The sequence below is a fragment of the Balaenoptera musculus genome, chromosome 6, assembly GCF_009873245.2.
Source record: "Balaenoptera musculus isolate JJ_BM4_2016_0621 chromosome 6, mBalMus1.pri.v3, whole genome shotgun sequence".
NCBI lineage: Eukaryota > Metazoa > Chordata > Mammalia > Artiodactyla > Balaenopteridae > Balaenoptera > Balaenoptera musculus.
The window spans coordinates 22846774-22873175 of NC_045790.1; the positions used below are offsets into that span (position 1 = coordinate 22846774).

Below are 26402 nucleotides of genomic sequence, written 5' to 3' on the forward strand. Positions count from 1 at the left end.
TGCTATTTGCTGGAATCTGTATATATAATTAGTGCTCTAGAAACCCAACTGTCTGGGGAAAATCATGTTTAACTAGTTATGAGTATATAGTAAACATTCAACAAATAACTTAGTGATTGTTAAATTATTGTTCTCTGGCAAAGGTTTAAATATCTATATTGATAGGTATTTTAAGCTGTAGTAGTAGTCAGTAAATATCCATTACTTTGTGTTTCACTTTTCGTATGATAAGTTAAATACCACCATAAATAATATTAACAGATCACGGTATTCCCTATATATACAGTAGAGATAAAGTAATATACACACCACTACAGAATGTATACATTTGCACATTTTTTAATATTTTAAGGGAGAAACAATATAATTTCATAATTCAAATTTCATTCAACTTTTCTTAAAATATTTTCCTAATTTAATTCAAAAATGTTATTTTATTAATAAATAAGCAGGAAAAATTTACAAATCAGTCAGGGAAAGTGGATGATGCATCACTGAAGTTTGGTAAAAATATTTTAAAGTTTTCCCTTTAGAAAAGAGAGCATGGTGCAGTGGATTTCACTATCTATAAATCTGTAAAATTTCAGGTACCAAAGTGATGCATTCTTTTGGAACATAAGGTGATCACTTGTTAAAGCTGCAGTGATTTAATGATGTTTACACTCAGCTATGCATTTAATGGAGCCTATAATTTTTGTGTTGAATCCTTCCCCAAACTGCACATTCCTTTGGGAAAAAAACTACATATATGTAGTTTTTCATTTACCAAGGTAGGTCCTTTATATATTGCTATAGTGACATCCTAAACTTTTTTCATCATTTATTTAAAGAAACCTGAATATAGATACAATATTATCTACCATGGATTATACCATCCATGGTAGATGGACTTTAAAGGGGTCCCCATGATCTCAGCCTGCTGGTTCAGGTCCTTATATAATCCCTCCCCTTGAGTACCGGTGAGACCTGTGACTTGCTTTTAACCAACAGAATATGGCACATGGTATGGGATGTCATTCCCATGATCACATTACATTATACAAGACTCCCTCTTGCTAGCAGACTTGCTCTAGAGTCCCTCTCTCTCCTCTGTTAGCTTTGAAGAAGCAAGCTTCCATCAATCCTCCAGCAGTAAGGAATGGAATGCTATCAGTAATCATGGGAGCAAGAAGGCAAATCCCTCCCTAGCTGAGTTTCCAAGTGAAAACACAGCCCTGGCAGACACTTGATTGCAACCTTGCAGAAGTCTCAGTGAACCCATGCCCAGATCTTGACACACAGAAACTGTGAGATAATAAATGTGTGTAGTGTTAAGTCAGTAAATTTGTGGTAGTTTGTTACACTGTGTAGAAAATTAATACAAAACCATAAGAAAATTTTTTTTGAGAAAAGACAATATAAAGGATCTCTTTTCCCATTCTTTAAAAAGAACACATAAAAGTAGGTATACACTCAAATGTAATAGCAAGGCAAAATGCATATAAATCCAGATAGTCTTATTGTGGTCAAAGTACCTGGCAGCCACATGGCAGGTGGGATATAGAGAAGGCAGTGCATTTTTAATATAACTGGCTTTTCAGCACAAATGGTGACTCCATGCAATTATCTAATGACCACTGCCACAAAAGTAGTTATTGGATCAATCCCCAGAGTTAATATGAATTTTTTGCTCTCCTAGTATTCAAATATACCCTACTTAAAATGAACTAGTTGATTTTAGGTGCTCTGTTGGAAACGTATCTCAAGATCCTAGAATCTTGACTGGAATGACAAATTTAGTTCAAATCATATAACTTGTATCTTCCCTTAACATAAGCATCCTTCTGCTGATATTCCAAGTAGTAACAAGGTGAGAGGATAACTCAGGGAATGTTTTGCCTAGATCGGCTCAAAATTTAGAAAGGAAAATGAAGATATTTGGTTCAAAATGTGACTTCTTCCCTAATAAATGGCCAGAGAGTCACAGGAAATCAAAGGGTTGCTCACATAACCTTCAGAAAAAAAAAATCACAGGACTACAAAGAAAAGTGAAGTGACTTAATCACCTCATATATAAAGGAAATAAATTTAGGATTATATTTCATTCAGATGTGGATGGAGGATATATTTCCAGTGTTAAACATGGAGTTTATATATGGGCACAAGTTTAGTTAGAAAATATACATTTTTTGTGAGCTCATTAGGTGATCGTTATCACAATTTACAAAGAGTATAATGACAAATTACAAAGAAAGATAAGCAAATTATCACAGATTGAAATCATTTACGCATTTTTCTACCTATGAATTCTCTGTTCCGTATCTGAACTTACTAGCAGAATTTCATAGCTGACATTCAACACTCATTTCATCACTAAAATGCATCAAAACTGATTTAAAAGAGACAAATAGTAAAAACAATCAGCCAAAAAAATGTTTTTCAGATTTCTAATGCATTTTTGGCCACTGGGCTCTGGTTCACAGGAATATGGGAATGCAGCTGAAGGCCATCCGAGAAGCACTTCCTGGTTTATAAATGTCAGCAGGTGATTGATAAAGAAAGCATAATGTAGGTTTCCATGTAACACAAAACATCAGAGTCCAACTTTGACTTTCATAAACTTCCGTGTTGAATTTTTAAGAGTAGGGCCACAGCTCAAATTCTTACTCTCACTTAAAACCCAAAGTAATTATGCAAAATACATTTCAATTTTAGAGATAAAGTCAGAACAGTCAGAAACTGCCATACAGTGATTAATGAGCACACCTAAGTCACTGTTACGTAAGTAGATCAAGAAGGAGCACTGAGCAGAGCCTCCAGGGACCATGCGTGAGCAAGTTGATGGCTCTGCACGCCTACCGTCTGTCCCAGGAGGCCTAGAGGGGGGCTTCATCCACTGCGAGCCTGTGGCTTAGCAAGACGGTCACATCATCATAGTAATAAGTAAACGACCACTGCTGATCAGAAGAAATACTCTTTCTGGCTTTCACTGACTGTACTTTGCATGTTGAGCTCACTTTTCACAGCAGTCTCAGCATTGTCTCCAGTTTTTGGAATATTCGACTCATTTTTTTCATATAGCCATCTCTGTTGATAAATGCGTACAGCAATGGCAGTGATGCAGAGCAAGATAAATATCACAACTGCTATCACACCTAGAGAGAAAGGAAAACACAAAGTCGAATTATAAACTGTAAATGTCAGCCTAGCTAGAATCTACCCTTGCATCATTTATCATCAGAAAATTTGAAACCAAGTGGTATTATAACATTAAGTGTACTTCTAAGTCCATGCAAACTTTAGACACAGAGGTTTTATGCCTTAATCCTAAAGACATATCATGATTGGATTTCAATTAATGCTTTCACACTAAAATGCAGAAACACAATGAGGTCTCTTAGATTATGCTTACACTTCATGCTAATTGAGCAAGCAGGTTTTTATTATTTTAAAAGTATAGAGTGTGTAGCCCCACCACAGAGTGATTAAATGCTTATGTGTATTTTAATGAAAATTCGATTAAATTTTAATGCTGATACACAGTTGAACTACAGTAATGTGGTGTGTATCCCATCTATCTCTATGAGACCAACAGAGTCTTAAGTGATTGCTGCCTATGGGGGGTCCACACCCTTGTGTGATCCCCCTGTGACCTGCTTCTAACCGAAACAATACGACAAAGGTGATGGGCTGTACCTGATTATTTGTACATGATTACATGATTATGTTATATAAGCTTGTAGCATCTGTCTTGCTAGAGTCTCTTTCTTCCTGCTGGCTATGAGGTGGCAAGAGCCATGGTGGGAAACCCCACATGACAAGGAACTGCAGATGGCTTCCAAGTGCTAAGGAAAGACTCTGTTCAGGAGCCAGCAAAAATTCAGAAGCTCTCAGTCTTACCTCTGCAAGACACTGAATGTAGCCAACAACCATGCAACTGAGGAAGTGGCTCCTTCCCCAGTGAAACCTTCAGATGAGACCCCAGCCCAAGACCCCAGATGAGACACCTTGATTTTCAGCATTGTGAGACCCTAAGCAGAGGACCTAGTTGAGATGTGCCCAAACTCCTGACTCACAGAAACTGAAGGATAATACATGTGGATTGTGTTAAGCTGCCAAATAGGTGGTAATTTGTCATGCAGCAACAGATAACTAATATACCATTTTATAAAAAATTGTAGACATATTAATAACATTCAGTTATCTGGAAAGTAAAAGGAAAACATTTCTCTTATTGGAAATGTATTGAAGACATTAGGTTTGCCAGCGGTTCTCAACCTTGGCTGCATAGCAGACAATAACTCAGAATCTTTTGGTGGGAGGCCTAGGTATCAGCATTATTTTAAAAGCTCCTCAGATTATTTTAATGCACCATCAGGGTTGAGACTGTCAAGCTAAGCCATAGGAATGTTTACTCAAGCCATATCACATTAGTGAAGAAGGAATCCATTCTGAAACAAATAGATAAAAAGAAGCATTCACTAGTGAATATAGTTTTAAGATGATGGACACAGGCATTAAATAATATCTCCATTTAACAAATATAAGCCAACATATGTTACTGCTTAGTTGTATAAATCAAAATTTGTATTGCAAAATGAGGGTTCTTCATTATACTCTGGGACAGACATAAGCAAGTGTAACGGAGCCCAACAAACTCAAAGCTTGGTTGGGTATAACTGGTCACAGAGATTCCTGGGCACATGATATCAGGAACCCAGACCCCTTCTTACCTGAGAGGAGGTAGCATATTTATTATTTTGTGAATATTCTTAAGTATTCATAAGTAGAATATTCATTACTTTCAATATATTTTGCATCTCACTTGGGAACAAACAGCACAGTTACTTTAATTATTTTTATGTTTAGCTATAGGACCTGCTTTAAGAGCTGTATCATAACCAATTTTAGTGTCAGGGACCAGTAACTCTCAATAACATTGATCAAGCCACTTGATTATATTATGACTCTCACCATTACACTGACCCACTTATACATCCAGGGTTTTCTGTATGTGATTGATCACGTCTAACTCTAGCTTGTTTTTGTTTCGTGAGGTTTGGTGGGATCCTAGCAAAACTTCTATCTCTACCCCCTATCTGAAGAGATTGAGATAATTTGAATAATGCATCTGACGCCTTCTATAACCTTCCTATCAGCAACTCCAGTGTAAGGGTGTTTTTGACAAACGTTCATGTCTGCCTGTGTCTCTGTCTATCTACATCTGTCTCCTTCTCTATGCATCCACCTGCCCATCTACAATATGGATCCCTTGGCAAGAAACCCTCTGTGATCTCTGGCTTACCAAGTTTGAATATTGTTTAGGTTGATTCTCCTCTCCTATAACACTCCCTTTGTTTACAAGACGAGAAAATAATGATGCAAAATGCAGAACATGAAGAAATCCACCTATTGGCATAATCCTTTAAACAGAACAAATATTTCACACGTGGGTGCAGTCTGTGATCAATTAGAAAAAAGTCTGATAATTCTTTTTGGAAAAATACACTGGAGGTCTATATACTCAGTAACTGACAAACCACCCAGCAACCAGCCACAACACAGATGGAAGGCAGGTTCAAGTGAATTGTGTGCCTAGTAAAATGAGCCATTCTGTTCCTAAGACCTTCTGTGCCCTCATTCTCCATCCCATGTATCAGGAACCAAGTAGGATTTCTCAGGAGAATGACACTACATCTTGCCAACGATATTCAGCAAGAGCAAAAAAATTCTAAGGACCACATCTTTGTTCTATCATCAATTTGACTATTATCTCTGGTCTTGCTAATAAAAGGGAACAAACTATGATAATTTGTGAAATTTTGAACTTGGATTCCTACTTTGTAAATGTTAATCACATTTAAGTTGATTTATTTTCACTTAGCTTTGGCATTATAGTGAAGTCTTCTCATTAGAAATAAATTAGAATGATTTAGGATTAAGGTTTAATTTAAATTTTAACACAAAATTATTCCTTTTAGATATGCATTCTAAATAACATTTATGGTTCTTATTTGTTCTTGGAGTTATAAAATGGAGGTCATATTTCTCACTCATTACAAAAATAAAAGTAGTTGAGACAGAACTGGAAATGTTAAAATTCTTACATAGATTTGGTCAGCATTTTAAAATGTCTGAATACTTTCCTAATTGTCTGGAGAATACTGGTGTCTGGATGGATACAGACAAAATGAACAGATCCAATCTGAGCAGGTGTGTAGCCAGCCTGAACAGTGGACCCCCAGTCCTATCACCCAGCTCTAGCAGTAATTACCTCACTTTGAGGTAGCAAGGAATGGAGAGCAGTTTACTTCTACTCACCAAGCAGAGTTTGCAACTTACTCACATTTCAATAACCTAATTAAACAAATTAAAACGTTCTTTGAATGATAAGGAGGGAGAATTGAATATTAATTTTTTTAGTCAGACCTGGATAAATTTTGCTTCAAAGGATATATTAGAAGATATTTAAGATGCGATTACTTTTACTTCTTCAAATATATATATATATACACATATATACATATAGATGAATGGATTTATTTGATGGATATCTCTATCTATCTAATCTATCTATCTCTCCATCCTAAGATAAGCTTGATGCCAGACACAGTTTTATATCTTTATGTTCAGGAAAATGACAATTTGCATAGTTTAGGTGCTTCTCCCAATATATGTTTTATTTTTAATCTTATTTTTAAATGTTTTGGGCTAAGGGACTGAGAGGTCCATGGCTATTTTAAATCAAAGAAGTAAAAGTAAATGCACCTTAAATATGTATATATCCTGAGAGATACTAATGGCTATATTCAAACGAAAATCCTCTTATTATTCTTTAGTTTGGCAACCATCCTTTAAAAAGTGTTTCAGTGGAGCGATCGATTCCTTCTTCTAAGTATCTCCAAAGGAGCTGAATTCGGTACAATCACGTCAAGAACATGAGCAATTGTATGTGGCCTGCCACTGCCATTGACCTCACAATCAGCACGGATTCTCACGGATATTTTTTGGACCTTGCTAACAGTGACAACAACGCCAAGGACGAGGTCATTCGCGGCCTCGTTACCTCCGATGACCGCGGAGTCACTTCTGTCCGCATTAACTAAGGGCTCTCCCTCATCTGTTGCTCCAGAACGACCTACAGTAGAAAAAGGAAGAATGACAGAGGAGAGTGGAAAGGAGAACTTTTGAGAAATCCACATTTGAAAGAAGAGCAGACAACGCAGTGACAGAAATGAACTTGAAACGAAGAACCGAGAATGGAAAGACCAGGGAATGGGAAGGTGTACGAACAGAGGACTTTTGGAAACCTCTGGGATGAAGACTGGGTGGAAGACTGCGGGCGCAGAGTGACCGCGGGCGGAGGGCCACGCACCTGCGCCGCCTGCGAGCGGTCGGGTCGCCTCCCGCGCTGGAGCTCCGGGCCCCGCCCCCTCCGCGCAGCGGGACGCGGCGGCCACGTGTCCGCGGACAGTGACCCGGGCGGGCCCGCCCGGGCGCAGCGCCGCCTTCAGCGGGGCGGCGGGACCGAAGCGCACGGCCGAGAGGCAGCCGGTGAAGCCGTGCGCGCCAGCCCGCAGCGTGTCGCGGTCCGCGCCGGGAGGCCCTGCGGGCAAAGAAGTAGGACACACCGTTAGGGCTCAGGAGCGACTGGCGGGGACGCAGGAATAGCCTGCATCTGCGCAGCAGTGATGAACTGAACTTCCCTCCGAGCCCTTCGTTTTTTAGGAAAGAGCCAGAGTCGGTACCTGCCGCCTTGGTTGATGCCCTGCGGGTGCTCACTCCCCGTGTGAGTCAAGTGAAGCTTCTTTGGATGCAGTCACGGGGCACTGACGAATGAAATCCTCCGCCAATGCATTTTTCAAAATAGTTTTACCAGGATTTGTGGCCGGTAATCTAGGTCTCCTGGGTTGGGGGACAGCAGCGTTCTGGGAATCCCTTCTGCATTTCCCTCACAATTAACACTTTATTCAGGCTGACTGTTCTGACCCCCACAGAGAGGGCCTCTCCGTAACTGCAAGTGCTGCCCTGGGAACTCCGCACCACACTTCCTTTCCCCTTCTTCACAAAGGTGGTCTCTGTCCCGGGTCCGTAAATCAAGGCTTTTGCCCCCATCAACCCCCTCCTGATCCCCGCCCTCATCCCCAACTGACAGAAGTTGGTTATTAAGATCGAAGAAGAGCAGCGACTGACCCAGGAGAGAACATCAATCCGTTCATTTCAGTTATAATTACATCCCGCAGTGCGCTTGCTCAGTTGGCACGAAATCTGACCAAAGGCCCTTAGCTGTAGACTTCAAGTTTAAATGTGTCAGTCTGGGAAGCTTCCATGTCCCCCACAGAGGAAACCACATCAGTATGAGGCAACTTTGGCATCTGCTGTCAAACTCCCTCTCACTTCACCTTGTGTAGAAAGGCTCGTTGCCTCTTCTTTTTCAAACAATCATAAACAGCTACCAAGAATTTACCAAATGATTCCCATAGGCTGGGCATTGTGCTAAGCGATTTATAGACTTTTGAATAGTGGCATTTGAACTCTGAAGCCAGGGGTGTGTAACCACACTTCCAGCTAGCCTTGCCTGGTGCATCAGTTGCAGAAGGTCACTCTCCTTGGATCATCCCTCTCTCATGCAACATGTGGAAAGCCCTTGGTGGGCAGTGTGTTTTATTCTTGCCTTCCCCTGCACTTAGCTTAATGTCTGTTACATAGGATGCATGCAATATATATTTTATAATCAAAGAATAAATTTAGTCCCATTACCACCCTTCTGTGGACAGTTTGGGTACTAGAATTTTTAAAAATGTGTCACTCTCAAGGTGTGACCTGAGAAATTCAGAGGACCGACCTTGTGACAAAAGATTATTTGCACTGGCTCCAGCTAAAAATGTACGTCCATAGTTGGCTGCCATCTTATGCCACTGAGTTTTACTGAATGTCATGGTAACTAACCACATCCTCATTGTCGCTAAAGTTAAACAACATACCCTGAAGCTTCTATTCGAAGGGTAGCAGAATATGCCACCCCCAAATATGCCATTTTGGCATAAGGATTATTTTCTTGAAAAACAGCAGGTACAAGGACACTGACATCTGCTTTCTGTTCCTGAAAGCAGGAGATAAAACTGTTATGGGAAAGCTGCCCTTTTTGTACCAGGAGGAAAAATACATTTTTATGACCAGAGATGAGGAGACCAGCCCAGAGAAATCTGTACATACAAACCTTGTTAAAATAACCCCTATCTTCCTTTCATCTCCTCATACATTTTAGTTACTTTTTCACAATCACCACTCTCTGTTCAACCTCATATATAAACACTTGGGCCTATCCGCTTTTTGGGTCTTCATTTTCCTGTAGGGACTCCCATGTACATTTAAAAATCTGTATGCTTTTCCCCTGTTAATCTGTCTTATGTCAATTTAATTCTCAGGTCCAGCCATAGACCCTAAGAGAGGAGAGGTCAAGTGTTGTCTCCCATACAAACTCATGGGGTAGATTTCCTGACTCTTATTACAGGTCTCACCGTTTTTCCTATTAAACTTCATCTCACTATTTCAGTCTATAATTCCGGAAAACCAAATATTCTGTATCCTTATTTCTTCTGGCTTGGAAAAGAGCTGTACCTTCAAGAAAAATGGCCTAACTTTGAGATTTTCAGCAAATGTATTGGGAGTTACTTGGGCTTACAAAATTCTGTTCATGATTTTAAAGTTGCAAAAGTAAATGTTTGCTATGGAAAAGACCTCTAAAAACAACTAAAATTGGGGGCATGCATTTGCATTGTTATAATCGTAATAGACATCTGTCTGACACATATAGCTACCTTGGCCAAGTTGATTATACGAGACATCAAAGAGCTTTATGCACGTGGAATTTCAGGTAGCTCCTTAAGTACACTGAAGTAAAATGAGCTAGGCACAACCCAACTAAAGGATTATCAATTAAAAGGGTACTTTAAAGATGACTTTACTTTTTAAATTTTGCATTCAGATATTATCTATTTCTTAAAGAAAGGCACCCTTGCTTATGTATACTTGAGACAATGTCAAGAAGAAATAAAATGGGAGACACTGCAATAGTAACACAGGACTTTTGCAAGGGTAACATCTGAAAAAAAAATTACAGGTAAAATAAAAGTTTTAGCTGTTGGACAAACACTAGCTTTCCTGTTCCTGGTCAAAGTCTGACCTGAGCACTACTAGGCAAGGGTGACAGAAGGAATCTCGGGCAGACATTTATCATAATGAATTAGGCCAATTTTGTGGAATTTATTTTTTAAAGATAACCTAACTTCATGTCTTTAGGTTTGTTACTAAGGAACGAAACATCAGTAGCAAATCATATCACATTATATTTTCCTGTATTTCAAGACTCTGTACTTAATATTTATACATATATGTGGATTTGTGAGTGTGAATGTGTATGGGTGGATTTATACGTATCTGGATAGCCTATCATTTATCATGTAGCTGTAACTATGTTATGCATGTACATGTGGGTATAAATATATGTAAAGTTTTGGTGCTCATAGTTTCCTGTCAATTTTCCATCCTGAGGTCATGGTTTTGATTCATTTTTTGATTGGAGTAATTCTCTAGTATTTTCTTAAGATGGGAAGCTTGATTAGTATTTAATCTCAATCTTTCCTTGTTATGCAAAATATCTTTTTTTAACCTTGTCAGATAAGTTATATATTAGATGCGTGAGTTGCAACCATTCTTCTTAGCAGTATAACTATATCATTCTATCATTTTTATTCTATTGTTGCAAATGAGAAGTTGGATGCTGATGTCAATATCATTATTTTCCATTGTAGTAACTTCTGTCTACAAAGTCTGGAAGATTTTTCTCTATGGTTTTGTAATTCACGGATTTTCCCAGAATTTCCTCAGATGTGTGTCTTTTCTCATCAGAATCAATGAGTCCTTTCAATCTGCAGCTCAGGTTGTCCTTTAGCTCAGAGAAATTTTTTTAATACATAAGTATTGTCTTTGCTTCTAGTTCTCTTTCTGGATCTCTATTTATTCATATTAGGTTTTCTAGATCTAACTTCCAAATCTGTTTTATTTTTCCCTCCTAATTTCTACGTCTTAATCATTTTGCTCTGTGGCTTGAGACATTTCATCTACATGATACTCCGTGCCACTATTTAAGGATAACCGGTGATGATTCTCTCCTTTAGATCACCCAGTGAAATTTTGAAAAATCATATTTATTTTAATTCCCAGAGTTGGTGCTTGTGTCTGTGTGTGTGACTTTATTAAAATCTCTTTGAGTGCCAAGTTTCATCCTAGTTGTCTTCTATCTTCTTCAATAGCTCTATTTTGATGCAAGAAATTTTATTTGTTGCTTTTTCTTCTTTCTCTACCCTTACTCTTGCTTTTAGATTCCCTTAGTGGTGGCATCATTATTTCCTTAGTTATTTATTGGGACTGCTTATTGGGACTCCATGGTTAAGGGTGTTATATGATACACAGGTCCTGACAACTGTGGACAGTGCAGCTTCTCTGCTCTATAGTCAGCAGCAGACCTGCATTCAGACTATCTGACTTCTTATAAAGCATAGGAAGAGGTCTCTCACCCTCAGCCTCACCATGGTAGGAAGGATGTGGCCCGATAATCCATCCCTCTCTCAGCTCCAGGAGGAGCAGAGAGGATGGGGACGGTAATGTGGAGCAATGTTGACCTTCCCTTTGGAAGTCTTGAGTTCTCTGCAAGGCAAACTTTCCCCAGGATCCACGGTCTTCACACACCACCCTAAGACTCTGCTATGTACTCCTCCTCCAGTCCAGAGGGCAAACTCCTACCCCAGCTCTCTCATTCACACTTTCCTGCCTCCTCTTGCCTGCTGGCTGGCCCTATAGTTCCTAGGTTCAGGGGCACAAGCAAGTTGCATTGGGAGTAGAGGCAAGTCTTATGGTCCAAGCTGCATTTCCCAGAAACAGGTCCACACAAAGTCAGCATCCGAATTAATAGAACTGTGCTTAGAAAGACAATGAGTGCAAATCTATCTTCCCTGTTAGCTGACTCCTGAAATTCCATCATTAAGTTCCTTCCTTTTGGCTCAAAAATTTTCGTCCCTTTAAAGTGTAAAGAGAAAAAAAAGGTGGGGGAAGAACCTTAGGAGAATACTTAGTGCATTATTAGAAATTTACACGTCAGGATGAAAATGTCTGATAAACCTCTAGCTTGAGAACACAGGCATCAACAGAAAGTAAGGGGAAATCAGGTGCAGTTTCATGCTAGGTAAGAAGGGGAAGGGAAAGTGGTTTGAGCGTGAATGTGAAGAAAAGTCATGTTTAGGAAAAAGTGAGCTAAGGGCTGAGGATAAAGTTCACTTCTACTGTAATTTTGAGTAGAACCCCTTAAATCACTTTGGATAAAAACAGATTTAATATATTTTTTCCCTTAAAAAATGTCTATGGTATGAAATCTTGAGAGCACCATCAAATTTCCAACAATTCAGGACATAGACATTCTCAACTGTCTCAGGTATTGGGTAGTGTTGCCTTTAAAATATATTGCCAAGGCCATGCATTCCAACACACGAGATGATTTCTGGTTTTGTGAGGAACAAGCATGTTAACAAAAGGTTCACAAGGAAAAGGAAGGAACAAAGAATTAAAATGTGTGTGAAGAGCTTTCTGCTACCCACAATGAGCAGTGTTTCTGAAAGGCACCGGCGGTAAACAGTGGAACAGCAAAAGGAGCATTTCCAAGATTCCCTGAAGCTCTCATCCGCAAACAAGAATCAGGAAAAGTGAATTGTCCATGGAATTGCAGGAAGCAATGAAGAGCATCAGAAAGGGTAAATACGTAGATAACTGAAGTGAATATCGACTGTTTAAAACAACAGCAATAATAATGTCTTGTGGAAAAAATAATATGTAACATACATGACAACAATGGCAAAAGGGGTGGAAGAGGAAGTAAAATGGAAAAAAAATAAGGTTTTTCCATAGTTTGGGAAGTGTACATTCAAAGTAGTATATAATAAATCAAGGATGAATAATTAATCTTAAGAGTAACTGATAAAAAAATACAAAGAGGTACAACTATAAAGCTAATACAGGAGATTAACAGTCCCAAACTGGAAGCAATCCAGCTGCCCATCAACATAAGAATAAACAAACTGTGGTATACTCATGCAATAAAAGACTATCCAGCAAAGATAGCAAGTGAACTACTATTACATGCAACAACATGGATGAATGTTAAAAACATTTTAGTGAATGAAATTGGCTAGACTGAATATAAATATCAACCTGCTATTTATTTTGGAGTTGATGAAACCAGAGTGAACTTCCTTTATGCTAGCCAAATAAATGACCTATTAGAAAATCATGCTAGACAGACTTTTTCAGTCTTGTCTTTCCAACAGTTCAGGGTTGGAGGGACCTGATTTTCAGAGTCAGAAAGAAGTGAATTATTCCCCCTTCCCTGCACCCCACCCCACCACACCAAACTATCCCTGGCACTTGCAACCAATACCTGGGAAGAAATCAGGGGTGATTTGGGACCCTAAGCACTTTAACAAGCACTCCCAGCAGGTATTTACTGGAAGAACATTCTTTAGTAAATTATATCAACTCTTCCTATAATGACATTTCAATAGTCTCTGCCACCCGTTCACATGACAAGGAAATAATGTCAGAATCTACATGTTTGCTGCTTTTAGCTCATCAGCTCTTTTTAAAATTGTGACTAGGCTTGTCCAGGCTTCTCTTGATGTGCCCTCACTCCATCTCAGAGGTCCTTAACCCTGGGCCTTTCCAGTTCTCCCCCTCTATTTCCCATCAAACCCTGTTCTTGAATAAACTCATTCACACTAGAGAATAAATGTCCAGTTATGACTCAGTGTTCTAACTCTCCCAGGTACATGTGCAGAAAAGGCATTAGCAAAAGAAATAAATCTCTAATGGATTTTTTTCCTTATTTTTGAGATTCATTTCAGATGCCATAAAATTCACCCTTTTAAAGTGTACAATTCAGTGGGTTTTTTTACAGAGTTGTAAAACCTTTCCCAGCATGTAATTGCTGAATCTATCACCCCAAAAGAAACCCCGTACACATTAGTGGTCACTCCCCACTCCAACCTCCCTCCCAGCCCCTGGAAAACCTAAACTACTTTCTGTTTCTATGAATTTGCCTATTCTGGACATTCATATAAAAGAAATCATACATTATGTGGTCTTTTGTGTTTATCTTCTTTCATTTAGCATAATGTTTACAAGGTTCATCCATGTGGTCCCATGTATGAGTACTTCATTACTTTTTATGGCTAATATTTCATTGTACACCACTTTTGTTTACCTAATCCTTAGTTGACAGACACTGGGGTTGTTCCCAATTTTTGGTTATTATTAATAATACTGCTCTGAAAATTTGTGTACGCCTTTTGTGTATGGATATATATTTTCAATTCTCTTGGGTATATACCTAGGAGTGGAATTTCTGGGTCACCTAGTAACTATGTTTAACGTTTTAAGGAACTGCCAAACTGTTTTTCCACAGCAGCTGCACAATTTTACATTCTCACCAGCAATGGACAAGAGTTCCAATTTCTCCATATCCTCTATGACACTTGTTACTGTCTGTCTTTTTGATCATAGCCATCCTATTGGTTGTGAAATGGTTATCTTGTGGTTTTGATTTGCATTTCCCTGGTGACAAATGATTTTGAACATCTTTTCATGTTCGTATTTGTATATCTTCTTTGAAGGATGTCTAGTCAGATCCTTTGGCCATTTTTAAATTGGGTTATGTCTTTTCACTGTTTAGTTATAAGAATTCTTTATGTATTCTGTTTATCAGATACAGGACTGGCAAATATTTTTCCTCATTTTTGTGGGTTGTCTTTTCACTTTCTTGAGAGTGTCCTTTGAATTACAAAAGTTTTTAATTTTGATGAGATCCAGTATATTTTTCTTTGCTGCTTGCGCTTTTGAGAATCCATGATCTAACCCAAGGCTTTTAAGAAAACTTCTCTAAAAAAACCGTTGCCTAATCCAAGGTATATGGTGTTAGGTAGGGGTCCAACCTGATTTTTTAAACTTGTGGATATCCAATTGGGCCAGCACCATTTGTTGAAGAGATTATTTTTTCTCCATTGAATGGTCCTGGCACCAATGTTAAAAGTCAACTGACCATGAATATATAGTTTTACTTCCTGACTCTCAATCTAGCCCACTGACCAATATGTCTATCTTATGCCAATACCACACAGTCTTTACTACTGTAGCTTTGTACTAATTTTTGAAATCATGAAGGGTGAGACCTCCAACTTTATTCTTCTTTTCAAGATTGTCTTGCATGTCCATATGAATTTTGGGTTCAACTTGTCAATTTTTGCGAAAAAAAGGCCATTTGGATTTTGATAGAAATTGTGTTGAATCTGTAGAAAAACTTGGGTATCACTGCCATCTTAGCAATGTTGAGTCTTTCAGTCCATGAACACAGATACCTTTCCATTTATGTAAGTCTTATATAATTCCTTCCAACAATGTTTTGTTGTTTTCAGCGTACATGTCTTGCACTTCTTTTGTTAGTTATTCCAAAGCATTTGATTCTTTTTGATACTATTGTAAATAGAATATTTATTCTATTATTTCATTCTTCATTTTATTCTTGTATTGTTCATTGCTAGTATATAGAAATATAGTAAATTTTTGTGTGTTCGTCTTGTATCTTTGCCAAAACTGTTTATTAACTCTAATAGCTTTTTTCATGGATTCCCTATGCGATCGTGTCCTTGACCAATAGAGATAATTTTACTTCTTCCTTTTTTATCTGGATACTTTTTACTCTTTTTCTTGCCTAACAGCCCTCCTTCAAACCTGCACTACAGTCTTGAACAAAAGTGGTAAGAGTGGACGTCGTCATCTCATTACTGATCTTAGGGGAAGACTTCCATTATTTCACCATTAAGTGTGATAATAGCTGTGGGGTTTTTGCAGATGCCCTTTTCCATGTGAGGAAGTTCCTTTCATTCCTAATTTGTTCAATGTTTTCATTATGAAAGCATGCTGGATTTTTTTCAAATGCTTTTTCTGTGTCTATTGAGGTGATCATGTGGTTTTTGTCCTTTAGTCTATTAATATGGTGCATTACATTGATTTTTATCTGTTGAGCCAACCTTAAATTCCTGGGATAAATCTTACTTGGTCATGGCATATAATAATTTTTATACATTACTGCATTAGATTTGCTAATATTTTGTTGAGGATTTTTGCATTTACATTCATATTCCTGAAATTTTATAAACTCCTTGTGTCTTCTATGTGAATTTCTTCTAAATGAGATAAATTCTTAGGCAGAGCATAGGAAAGACTAATATATGTCACATAAGTCAATGGAGTTTTTAATATCTAAACTCTAGTCTCTCTATGCAGATCTCAGCAGGTAATTTCCATGAATGATTTATTACCCAATTATCATATATGGAGCTCTTTTTCAACATACAATCCTTCAGTGGATTTTCTTTCCCCCACAGATAATTGGCCTACTAAGGTTTACTCACATGACTATATTGATGTGAATTGTATTCTCCCCCAGGAAGAGATAGGAAGACATATCTTTAGTCTGTACACTTCAAAAACAGATTTTTGTTTTGCTTTGATATTTTGGGTTTGTTATTTTTGTTGTTTTTTTTTAAATGCACAAAAAACAAAATGAATAGAATACCAAATATACAAAGGTCTTTAGAGAAACAAAATTTAGCAAAAATGCTAGGGCACCTTACTTGGTATTTTAAAGCTCTCATACTTTGGGAGTATAAATCCTATCAGAGTTAAAACTACATAGAACACTAGAAATCTAAAGATTTACATTAAAGTAGGATTATACTAAAATTATTTTATAGTAATTGGGAAAACTTAACCTGATTGGTCATCACTAATAAGATGATTGAAGAATGGAAAGAACAAGAGCATGTTAATTAGAAGATGATGCTGAACCATTTTTCCATAGCACACTAGGGTAAATAATAATAATGACTAACTAGATTAGTTAATCATTAGAACACTGTTTTATTGTCTATATCTTGTATTATACCACAAGCGCTTTGAGGGCAGGTACAGTAGTATATTTTGCTATGAGGCATTTGAAATGTCCAATGAAATATAAGTGCGTATTAGGGACCACCAAACATTTCTGAATGAATGGATAAGTCAATGAGTCAAAATAGCTAACAAGAAATAAGTACTTGATGACTTGTCATAGTTTGGGACTACTTTCTTTGGGAAATTAATAGCTCCTTATTAGCCAATCTGTTGGTCTACTTTACTATAAGTTAGTGAAAGGCAGTTCTGCTTACACTCGCCAAATCTGAACACAAAACTGTAGTCCTCTTATACTCAGTAACTGATTTGAGAGTGGCAGCAGAACAGAAGCCATCCTAAAATAAAGTTATCCGAAACATGAAACATTTTATTAGCCTTTGATCAAGATATATACCTCTAGCTACAGATGAAATGAATATTTATAATTTTATTAGATTCAATTGCTTCAGGCTATAAACTTCATTGCTGAGTTTCAACTTTAATTTTTGTGGCCTGAGAGAGATGTTTTTGAATATATCATCCTTGAATAAAAACATTAACACCTTCAGTCCCATGCTACTGTCCTCTATGTATTAACTTATAGGAAAATAAAAATTTATATAACAAAATTTATTATTCTACTTTTTTATTAAAACAATCCCCTTCATATAATGCAGGTCAGTGATTAAGTCGATTTCTGTAATCTATTGCCTATTTCTTTATAGATCATCGTTTGAAGCCAAATTGTTCTTAAAAATATTCCTTTGTCAATTTCACACTTACTGATGGCAACTTTCTATTCATACTTTGGGTGACAGACATTTCTGAATATGCCTCATCTCTCCTGTCAGATGCTGGAGTCATTGAAGGCATGAAGTTGTGTGTGGTCTGTGTTTGTTTTGTTTATTGACCATCTGTCCTCCGGGCTGGGAAAAAGAGTACCCACGGACTTCTGTCTGGCAGTGGAGGAGGGATCAGATCTGGGGGCACACAGAACCATCATTCCACACACAGCTTGCACCCACTCAACAAAAATTCAGCTCTGCAGCTTGCACACCCCTTGGGCGATCAATTACTCACTGCTCAGACCAAGGATCCGTCGGGCCAGAGAGTAGAGGTCAATATCAGATAAAAAAGAGAGCAAATTCTTCTCCATTTGGATATTAAAAACAATTATAACTGTTGGGCTGACAGCCAAGGATAGGGTTCTATCTCACTGTTCTCTAAAGCTCAACGTGGTCTTTGAACTTTTAGGAATTTCATAATCTCTATTTAAACATATACTGTTATTCTCAGGGACAAAAGTTGAAGGAGCAGTATTCCTTTGAATTGTTTTTCCAATTCGTTTTTGTTTTTTGGGGGGTTTGTTTTTTTGTTTGTTTGTTTTTCCAATTCTTTTAAGATTATGCCACAATTTTAAATAGAATAAAATAATCTACTAATATCATGAAAACAGGGATGTCAGAAATGCCTGAGAAACATCAAGACCACCCACTGGAGACTGGAATACTCACCTCTACAATGGGCTGTGGTAGGTATAAACATCTCCCAGCACTCTGTGGTAACCGTACCATTACTATCCCACATGTGGGAAGCGCGACTAGAACAATGAACCACAGGAAAGGACCTTCAGCACAAGCTACCACTCTGTCAATACATCGTCAAGGCCAGATTCTCCATCTACCTTTAAGGCATGATTACAAGACAGGACCACCATCGCTTCAGCCTGAAGTTGTTATTCACTGTACCATGCTAAAACTATATTCTTACCAGTGAAGGAGCACTGGCTTAATCTGCCTTTTTAACAGTTGGGCTGCTTTAACAGTTAGGCTGCAGCGTCTAAATGTTACACTTTTCTTATTACCATTTACAAGAGCACCCTTGGAGAGCCCTAGGATTCATAACATTTCCTCTGTCTGAAAAATAAGAAGTCATCATTTCATTGCCCATCATCTGTTTGAAAGACGTGATAGCTTTAATAGTTACTGTGATTCTCGACATATTTTGAACATCCATTCATGTGCCTTTTCTAACATTCTCAAGTTGGTGATGTAATATATATCTGTGGGGTAGAAGAAATGACCGAAAGAATCAATGTATAAATGGCTGAACACCTAATAAATTTCCATCGATTATTTAGGACAAAACATAGCCGTATGAGTATCAAGTACCAGAGGAGGAATAATAAACATGCCACAAGAGGATTTCCCCTAGATATCATTTAAATAGCAATAAAACATACAGTTTATATATAATCAAAAATAAAAGAAATGACTTTCAATATCTGTTTTTATTTCAATGTAATTCTTGGTGACAAGGGGAAAAAAAAGGCGTCAAGAGTTTGACGTCTAATAACTGGCAGCCATAAAGGATGTCTGTAGGATATTCAGGCTGTGATTTTCCAAGAGTAGCTGGGAGCAATGAACACATTTCACCTCAGCCCACAGGCAAGGCAGGGCCCAGACCACAGCCCAAAGCTTGTTTGCTAAGAGAAAATAAGCAGCCTTTTCTCTTCCTTCTTAAACATAAATCTAGATTTATCATTAAAATGACTTCTGCATTTGACCCCTGATTACTACAGAATTTGTGAACTTATATCTGCTTTGATTTTGTCTTTCCTGAATTGTTAGAAAAATGCAGTTTCATTATGCTTGATTGCCAAGTGAGAGGGTAAGTGTGGAGGCATTTTTCAAGGAACGCCCTTGTTCAACTCGCAAGCAGCACTTACTCGTGATTATATGCGCACTCAGACAAGAGTACAAGCTTCTACCTTGACTGTCACTCACTGGGAAATCATGCATATATCAAGGAGCTTCTTTCAGCATGATGAATGCTTCCCGTGTTTGCAAACTAACACTTCCAATCCCAGTCACTGGGCGGTGGGGGAAGGGGGCTCTCTTTCTTCCACTTACCTAAAATTGTCCCCAACGTGAGGGATTTGACAGCATTGAATTCTGTCCCTGAAGACAGGATGACTTGTCTCCTTGCATTCTGGTTAACCTATTAAATGTTCCACATGATACAAACATCAAAATGTCAAGCAATTTTGATGATAAGAGGATGGGAATCAAAGGAAGACCAAGAAAAATGATAAAAAAATAAGCCATATGTTCCTGCTATCACAAAGGTTAAAGGAGAAAAGTGTATTATAAACAATTCTTGTAACACCTCAAATTCAACTCCACCTCATTGCCCATCCCGTTCCCCTACATTTGTCTTTATGATTTAAGTATCTATAATTGGTACAATCCACAAAGAAATGCAAGAGCTACTTTGAACCTCAAAGTTTTTACTTATTTAGAGGAAATCTGTAACATGAGCAGAAAAATGTATTATTCATACAGATTCAGTATAAAAGATTATTCTTCAAAACCCAGTGACAATGTGTGACTTAAAGACTCTGATGTTTTTCTAAATGTATTCCCACTTTAAGCAAGATCTTGCTTTTTCTCTTGTGTTTAAATTTCTGTAGCATTTGTTCTTTTGTAACCCAATGGGAATAGGTTCCCACTGAAATACCTCCAGTAGTCACTATGATAAACTAGGCAATATTTCCCAAACAAATAAAGTAAAACCAATGAGGACAGCTTGGCATTTTAAATGGTCAAATATTAATAATAATTTTGACAGTCTCTTGTTAAACAAACAGACATTGCAAAACAAAACAAAACGCCTTGACCTAGCAAGACTTATGGAAGAAAAGTGCCAGGTGTGCATTTCTTTTACTAGGATTTATTATCAAATTTTTGCTTTAGGTCATACATTCTGAGCATCACAATTTTGATTACTGTTGCTGTTGTTGAATTTACAACCTTACCTCAACAAAGACCACTGCTGCTTCTCTGTTAATCTTCACCTGGTGAAGCTGTCCATCAGCCAGGTTTTTAAAACCAAAGTTAAAAACATCAGGTTCTCGGTGTCTGTTTAGCTTATAGCTAATTTGCAAACTTCCTAAAGAAGAGAAAAATGACATTTTAAACTGAAATAGAATTTTATAAAAACCGCCAATGCAGGTTCTAAGGCACATTTAAAAAAAATTAATATAACTTGAATCTATGGAGCATTTACTTGAGTGCACAATAGTCACCTTTCCTGGACTAGTAATCATTTATGTGATGTTCTGGGGCCAAATTCAGAATTCAATTACACAGTCTTAAAAGTCAAGACCAAATGGTCTTTTTCCAAGTTCTTCCATTTTCCTTAACCAGAGGAAAAAGTCTAAGTTAAGCATATGAAAATGCCAAGCTAGGCTTGAAGTTAATTATTCATGTGGCATTCATATTATTAAATGGTAAAACCTCAAGCAAGATTATATTAACATTCAGTTTCTATAAGCATAACTTCTTTTAATGTGACTTATGTTAATGCATTTTAATGTATCACTGACATTCACATATATATACATATTTTTTTGCACAGCCAGAAATGTTTTCTAAGGTTTCTGCCGTAATCAAGAAGCAGCAAAAAGACAGAAGTGAGTGATGTGCTACAATATCCAAATATTCCAATCCACACACTGCTCTCCTTCATAGATGCACCCTCTACCTGGTAACTCTGGTACCACCTGTAATGGATCCTATCAGTCAGTGATCATAGAAATCTTTTCCAGAAGTTAAGTTTCTCCCTTTATTCTCCATGAGAAAAGGTTAAAGCTTGGTTTTGCTCTCTAACTTGGAAAGTCTTGGTTCTGTTCTCTTACTGGTGACCATGGGTTAGGTAACTCTCTTCCCACTTTTCTTTGTATGCAGATAGGGCATAACTGACTTCCCAAACACTGATGGGTAAAGAACAATCATATTTATCTGATGCTCATGGAAATTGGCTTTTATATGGTTTAATGCACTTCTTTGCTTCCCTTCCAAGAAGGAGGAAATATTTTCCATGCATAAAATACCTTCTTTCAAAATGAACTGTGACACTAATTTATTCACACGCAGAAGGAAAGACTCCCTACCAATAACAAGAAGCACAGTTGAACATCAGATACATGAAATGATCAGACATTTATAGAAGAAAGCCATCTTAATTTAATCACTGAAATGGTAACGCTAGTGAGAAACATTTGGGGTTATCATGGAAACAAACCAACCCTAATAACATGGGTGTCACAGGGATGCACTTGTGTTTTCTTCTTTGTAGTTTAGCACCCCCCTCCTTCTGGTCCTGATTTCTCCTAAGTCGGTCTTCTTGTTCGTATGGTAAAGATACTCACCATTCGGGGCAAGGATAACTGAAAGGTATTCCTCATAGAAGGAGCTCACATAGAGCAGTAAGCTGGGCATCTCTGTGGTCCGGAAGCTCAGTGTGGCCGTTTCTCCCGTCAATGTCAGCTCCTCATGAAATAAAGCCACAAAGGAGCTAGAGTTCTTACTGAAGGTGTCATTGTAATGTTGAAAATCGTAAATCACTGAGGAGCCACCTCCAAAATAGGCAGAAATTTCTGGAATGACATGCATTTTTGGTTATATTAGCAATATGTAAGTGCACGTGTCTTGTTTTATGTATATTTCTGTATATTTAAAGAATATCTCTAATCCTTAAATATCTCAAAAGAGAAAATAATAATGGTATGCTTTGCTGTTTTTTAATTTAAAAATTTAAGATGAAAAACAATAAAGTATAAATAAAAAGCTAATCTCTCCATATTCCCATAACCCAAAACTGAGTAACAATATTTTATTATTACCTCCAAAAGGCTTCATCTTAAGTTTACAGAAAAGTAAATGTCCAGTGTAAACATATAGTTAAAAGGTTATTGCTCTCCTCAAAGTGTTGCATTGATGACCCTCTGAGAAACCCAGAGGGGATGACATCAGATCTAACAGAAGCAGTCAACGGCCTTCACAAGAATAGAATCATACCTCCTGCCAAGTGAAATGGAGGCATTTGGGACAGAAACAATTCTATTTCAGCTAATTACAGAGAACTGCCTTATCTTTTCTTTACAGTGTCAAATGCCAGAAACGTCTTCATAGAGTTCAAATGTTCCATCCTTTCCCACACTCACCATTCTCGCAGAATGGCCCATCATACGCAGAGAAGGTGCAGTCACACTCGATCCCTCTGCGTTTTTCTCTACACCTCCCTCCATTGCGACACAGGTGGCCGTAGCTGCTACAGTGTCCTGGACACCCTGGCCCCACTCCTGGCGTCATTGTGGCTCTTTCTTCCAGATCCAGGGCCAGCCCGTTCAACCTCAGAGACCGAATGCACCCCAGGAAGCCTCTCTGTCTGCTTGCTGTTCCACCTACAAGGGAAACACTGCAAATGCAAACACGTTCCTGGGTGTCTTCTTCGGGATTTCATCTCCACTTTGAACTGAGGCCATATAACGAAAATTCATCTGTCCAAGGTTTTATGAACAAATATAATTCTGAAAACGTTGGCTGTGGTCAAAAGTTAAGAATCATCAAATGGCACTGAATAAACCATTAGTGAAAATATTTTTTAAGTTGAACTTGGTAAATATTTGTTCTAAAAATACTTCTTCAAGTTATATTTAGAAAGACTTTTTTTACATTTGTTTCTTTCTTAAAGAACAAAATAAACACCATTGATCCTTTTTAAAGTTTAACTTTACAAACAATGACATGCATAATAAAGGTTACACAGTTGAAAATCTTTGCAATGTAATATATATTATAAATCTGTAATACATAAATTTGTGTATGTATTTAATGTAATATATATTACAAATTTGTATATATATTTGTATAGTATATGTATTACACATATATAAAATACTAATTCTTACTTAGAAGAGCTCTCACTAATAAAGCTGTGAAAAGGAATTGAGGCGAGAACAAAGAAAAAGAAGGCAGAAGGGGTAAAACCAAAATTTAGGCCCTCAGGCCTTTCATACTCCATCCTGGCGGCTCTGAGGTCAGGTGGTATAACATTAACCAAATAATATATATCTCCCTATATTTCTATCATTTCTCATGTGAGCATAATAAATATGGGAGCACAGGAGTCACTTGGAGTGTTTGCTAAAAACAGATTTTGGATTTATTCCAAAAGATTCTGATTCAGTGGGCTTGGGGAAGGTACCCCAAATCTGAATTTTCAACTAACTCCTCAGGCTTTAGAAACATTACCATAGTGGAAACACTAGTTCTAGGTAGATTTCCATCCAACCTTTGTTCCTAGAAATTCTGCTAATTAATCCTCGGGATTATAAATCAGAAAATAGAGTTGTTTAATTTGATTTGCAGTTTGATAATTTAAAATGAAGCCTCAACTCAGTAAGAACTAACTGTGCTTGAAGCTGTTTTAATTGGACTGTGTCCTTATTTACTTTAAAATGTGAGGAAAGACCAAGTAAGAGCTACTTCGTTAATCTGCTTAGTTTCCAAATTAGAATAGAGTTATCTAAAAAGTAATGTAGCAAAACTTGTTTCTCCCTTTGGGAAAAACAAACAATAATAAAGAATAAGCAGGTAAGTTAGAGGGAAGACTCCCACTACCCAGAGCTTTAATCTTTAAAGAATGGACAGCAGAATAATGAGCCAGCTCTGGGTCTAAACAAGGCATTTGCAATAAGAGAGGAGCAGAGGGGGTACAGGACTGAGAAGAACCAGGTGCTGGGCTGAGGAAAGCCCTGCTGTGCCCAGTCACAGGAGGTGGCCTCAGCCTACCTGGGCTCCTATGGCCTGTTTCTAAGGGGACTCTGGAGGATTTTGTCCCAATTACAGGGCTGGTTCTCTAACTATACTGAGAAGTGAAGTGAGAGAAATGGATAAAAATTGCTAGTTGTTTTATAAATAGTATGGATAAGAAGTAATTGAAACAAACATAAATCGTCTATGATATTGAGTGCAAGCTTGGGAATCAGTCCAACATGAGTTTGGATTTTCCTTCCAGTTGGGTTTCTATGGTTAAAAGTCCCTTGATGTCTCTGAGCCTCCATGATCTCATCTGCAAATTGGGTACAATAATCTATAGCAGAGATATTTATATTACATGAGCTCTTGGTGCATAGTGTCTGTGTGGCTGAACCACACTGACTCCCTTTTGTCAGCTCCATTTGAGGCCCGCAGTCCCACCCCCTCCTCTTTCTGGGTGACTGAGCTTTAGCTTACTCACAAGGAATGCATCCCAGCCAGATAAGTTCCTTATCAACCTTTACCCTTGCCTTCGCCTGATAGGAAAACTGGAAGAGTGCCTTTTGCTGATGCAGGTGGTCATGAGACCCCCTTGGGGAGGAAAAAAATCCCGATTCCTGACCATGGGTGCTTCTCACTTGGTAATCAGATTCTATTTTTAGTTTTGGCCCCTTTAAATCCCCCAGGAGCCTTTTCCATGGCACGAAGTGCAGCTGTGAATGTCTCTGGCTCATCGTCCCCTGGACGTAAGTTACCCACAATGAACTTCCTAATTGAACTTTATGGAGTTGCCTGCTTCGATTTTCAGTCCCAAAGTTCCTTCTCAGTTCAGAGGATTTTATTCAATATCTCTGCCTCCCACCAGGGCTGATAGTAGTCGTTGTGGCAATTGCTATTACCACTACTGTTGTAGCTGTGATTTTCTCTCGGTCCACCTCTGCACTCACAGCACAGCTCAGTTACAAGCCGCTAGCAGCACTCACCCACGAAGAGCTGGCTGTTGAGCTGCAAGCGGGCGTGCCCATCAGCTGGGGCAGTTTGGGTCTCCCTAGGGAGCTGATCCACTTGAAGGGATGCTTCTTTAACGTTCCGTTCTGCCCTCACATGGTGCCATCTATTGTCGTTAAAGGGAGTGGGGGACTGCACCGTGACCTCACAAGGCCCATTCCCCACATCAAAGGAAAAGGTCACTTCTGCAGGGGCTGGAAATAAAGATATGAGAGTTGGTCAAGTTCATTCACAGGGGAGAAAATTTGGTCTTGAGTAGACATGACATCCTCCTTATGAAAGAAGACCATGATATTGATGCAGACAAATGTCACTCTGAGTTGGTAAAAAAAAAGCAAAAGCAAAAGCAAAAGCAAAAGGCAAAGCTGACTTTAACATATTTCTTCTTGGAGTTTACTATTCATCTTTTTTTTTTTTTTTAGAGAATTTTTTTTTTTAATTTCAGCTATACTGAGGTATAATTAACATATAAAATTGTAAGATATTTAAAGTGTACATCATGGTGATTTGTTATATGTATACATTGTGAAAGGATTTCCCCATATAGTAAATGCATCCATCACCTCACATATTTATCTTTTTTTTTTTTAACATCTTTATTGGAGTATAATTGCTTTACAATGGTGTGTTAGTTTCTGCTTTATAACAAAATGAATCAGTTATACATATACATATGTTCCCATATCTCTTCCCTCTTGCGTCTCCCTCCCTCCCACCCTCCCTATCCCACCCCTCTAGGTGGTCACAAAGCACCGAGCTGATCTCCCTGTGCTA

The 26402-nt window shown here is 38.0% G+C and overlaps 1 protein-coding gene across 3 annotated transcripts in view; it reads right to left on the reverse strand.

The window, feature by feature from the left end:
• Positions 1-428: 428 nt before the first annotated feature.
• Positions 429-26402, reverse strand: part of LOC118897397 (contactin-associated protein-like 3) — a 100329-nt gene continuing 74355 nt past the window's right edge. For 2 of the 3 annotated variants that reach the window (XM_036856567.1, XM_036856565.1), the window contains 8 exons: positions 25604-25822; positions 23024-23263; positions 22229-22456; positions 20834-20967; positions 19929-20016; positions 7355-7585; positions 7046-7117; positions 429-3134 (listed from right to left, as the gene is read on the reverse strand). In XM_036856567.1, coding sequence (XP_036712462.1) covers positions 2941-3134; positions 7046-7117; positions 7355-7585; positions 19929-20016; positions 20834-20967; positions 22229-22456; positions 23024-23263; positions 25604-25822 — 1406 coding nt within the window. In that variant the 3' untranslated portion in view covers positions 429-2940. The remainder of the gene's footprint in view (positions 3135-7045; positions 7118-7354; positions 7586-19928; positions 20017-20833; positions 20968-22228; positions 22457-23023; positions 23264-25603; positions 25823-26402) is intronic. The other variant, XM_036856566.1, reaches the window with a different exon arrangement.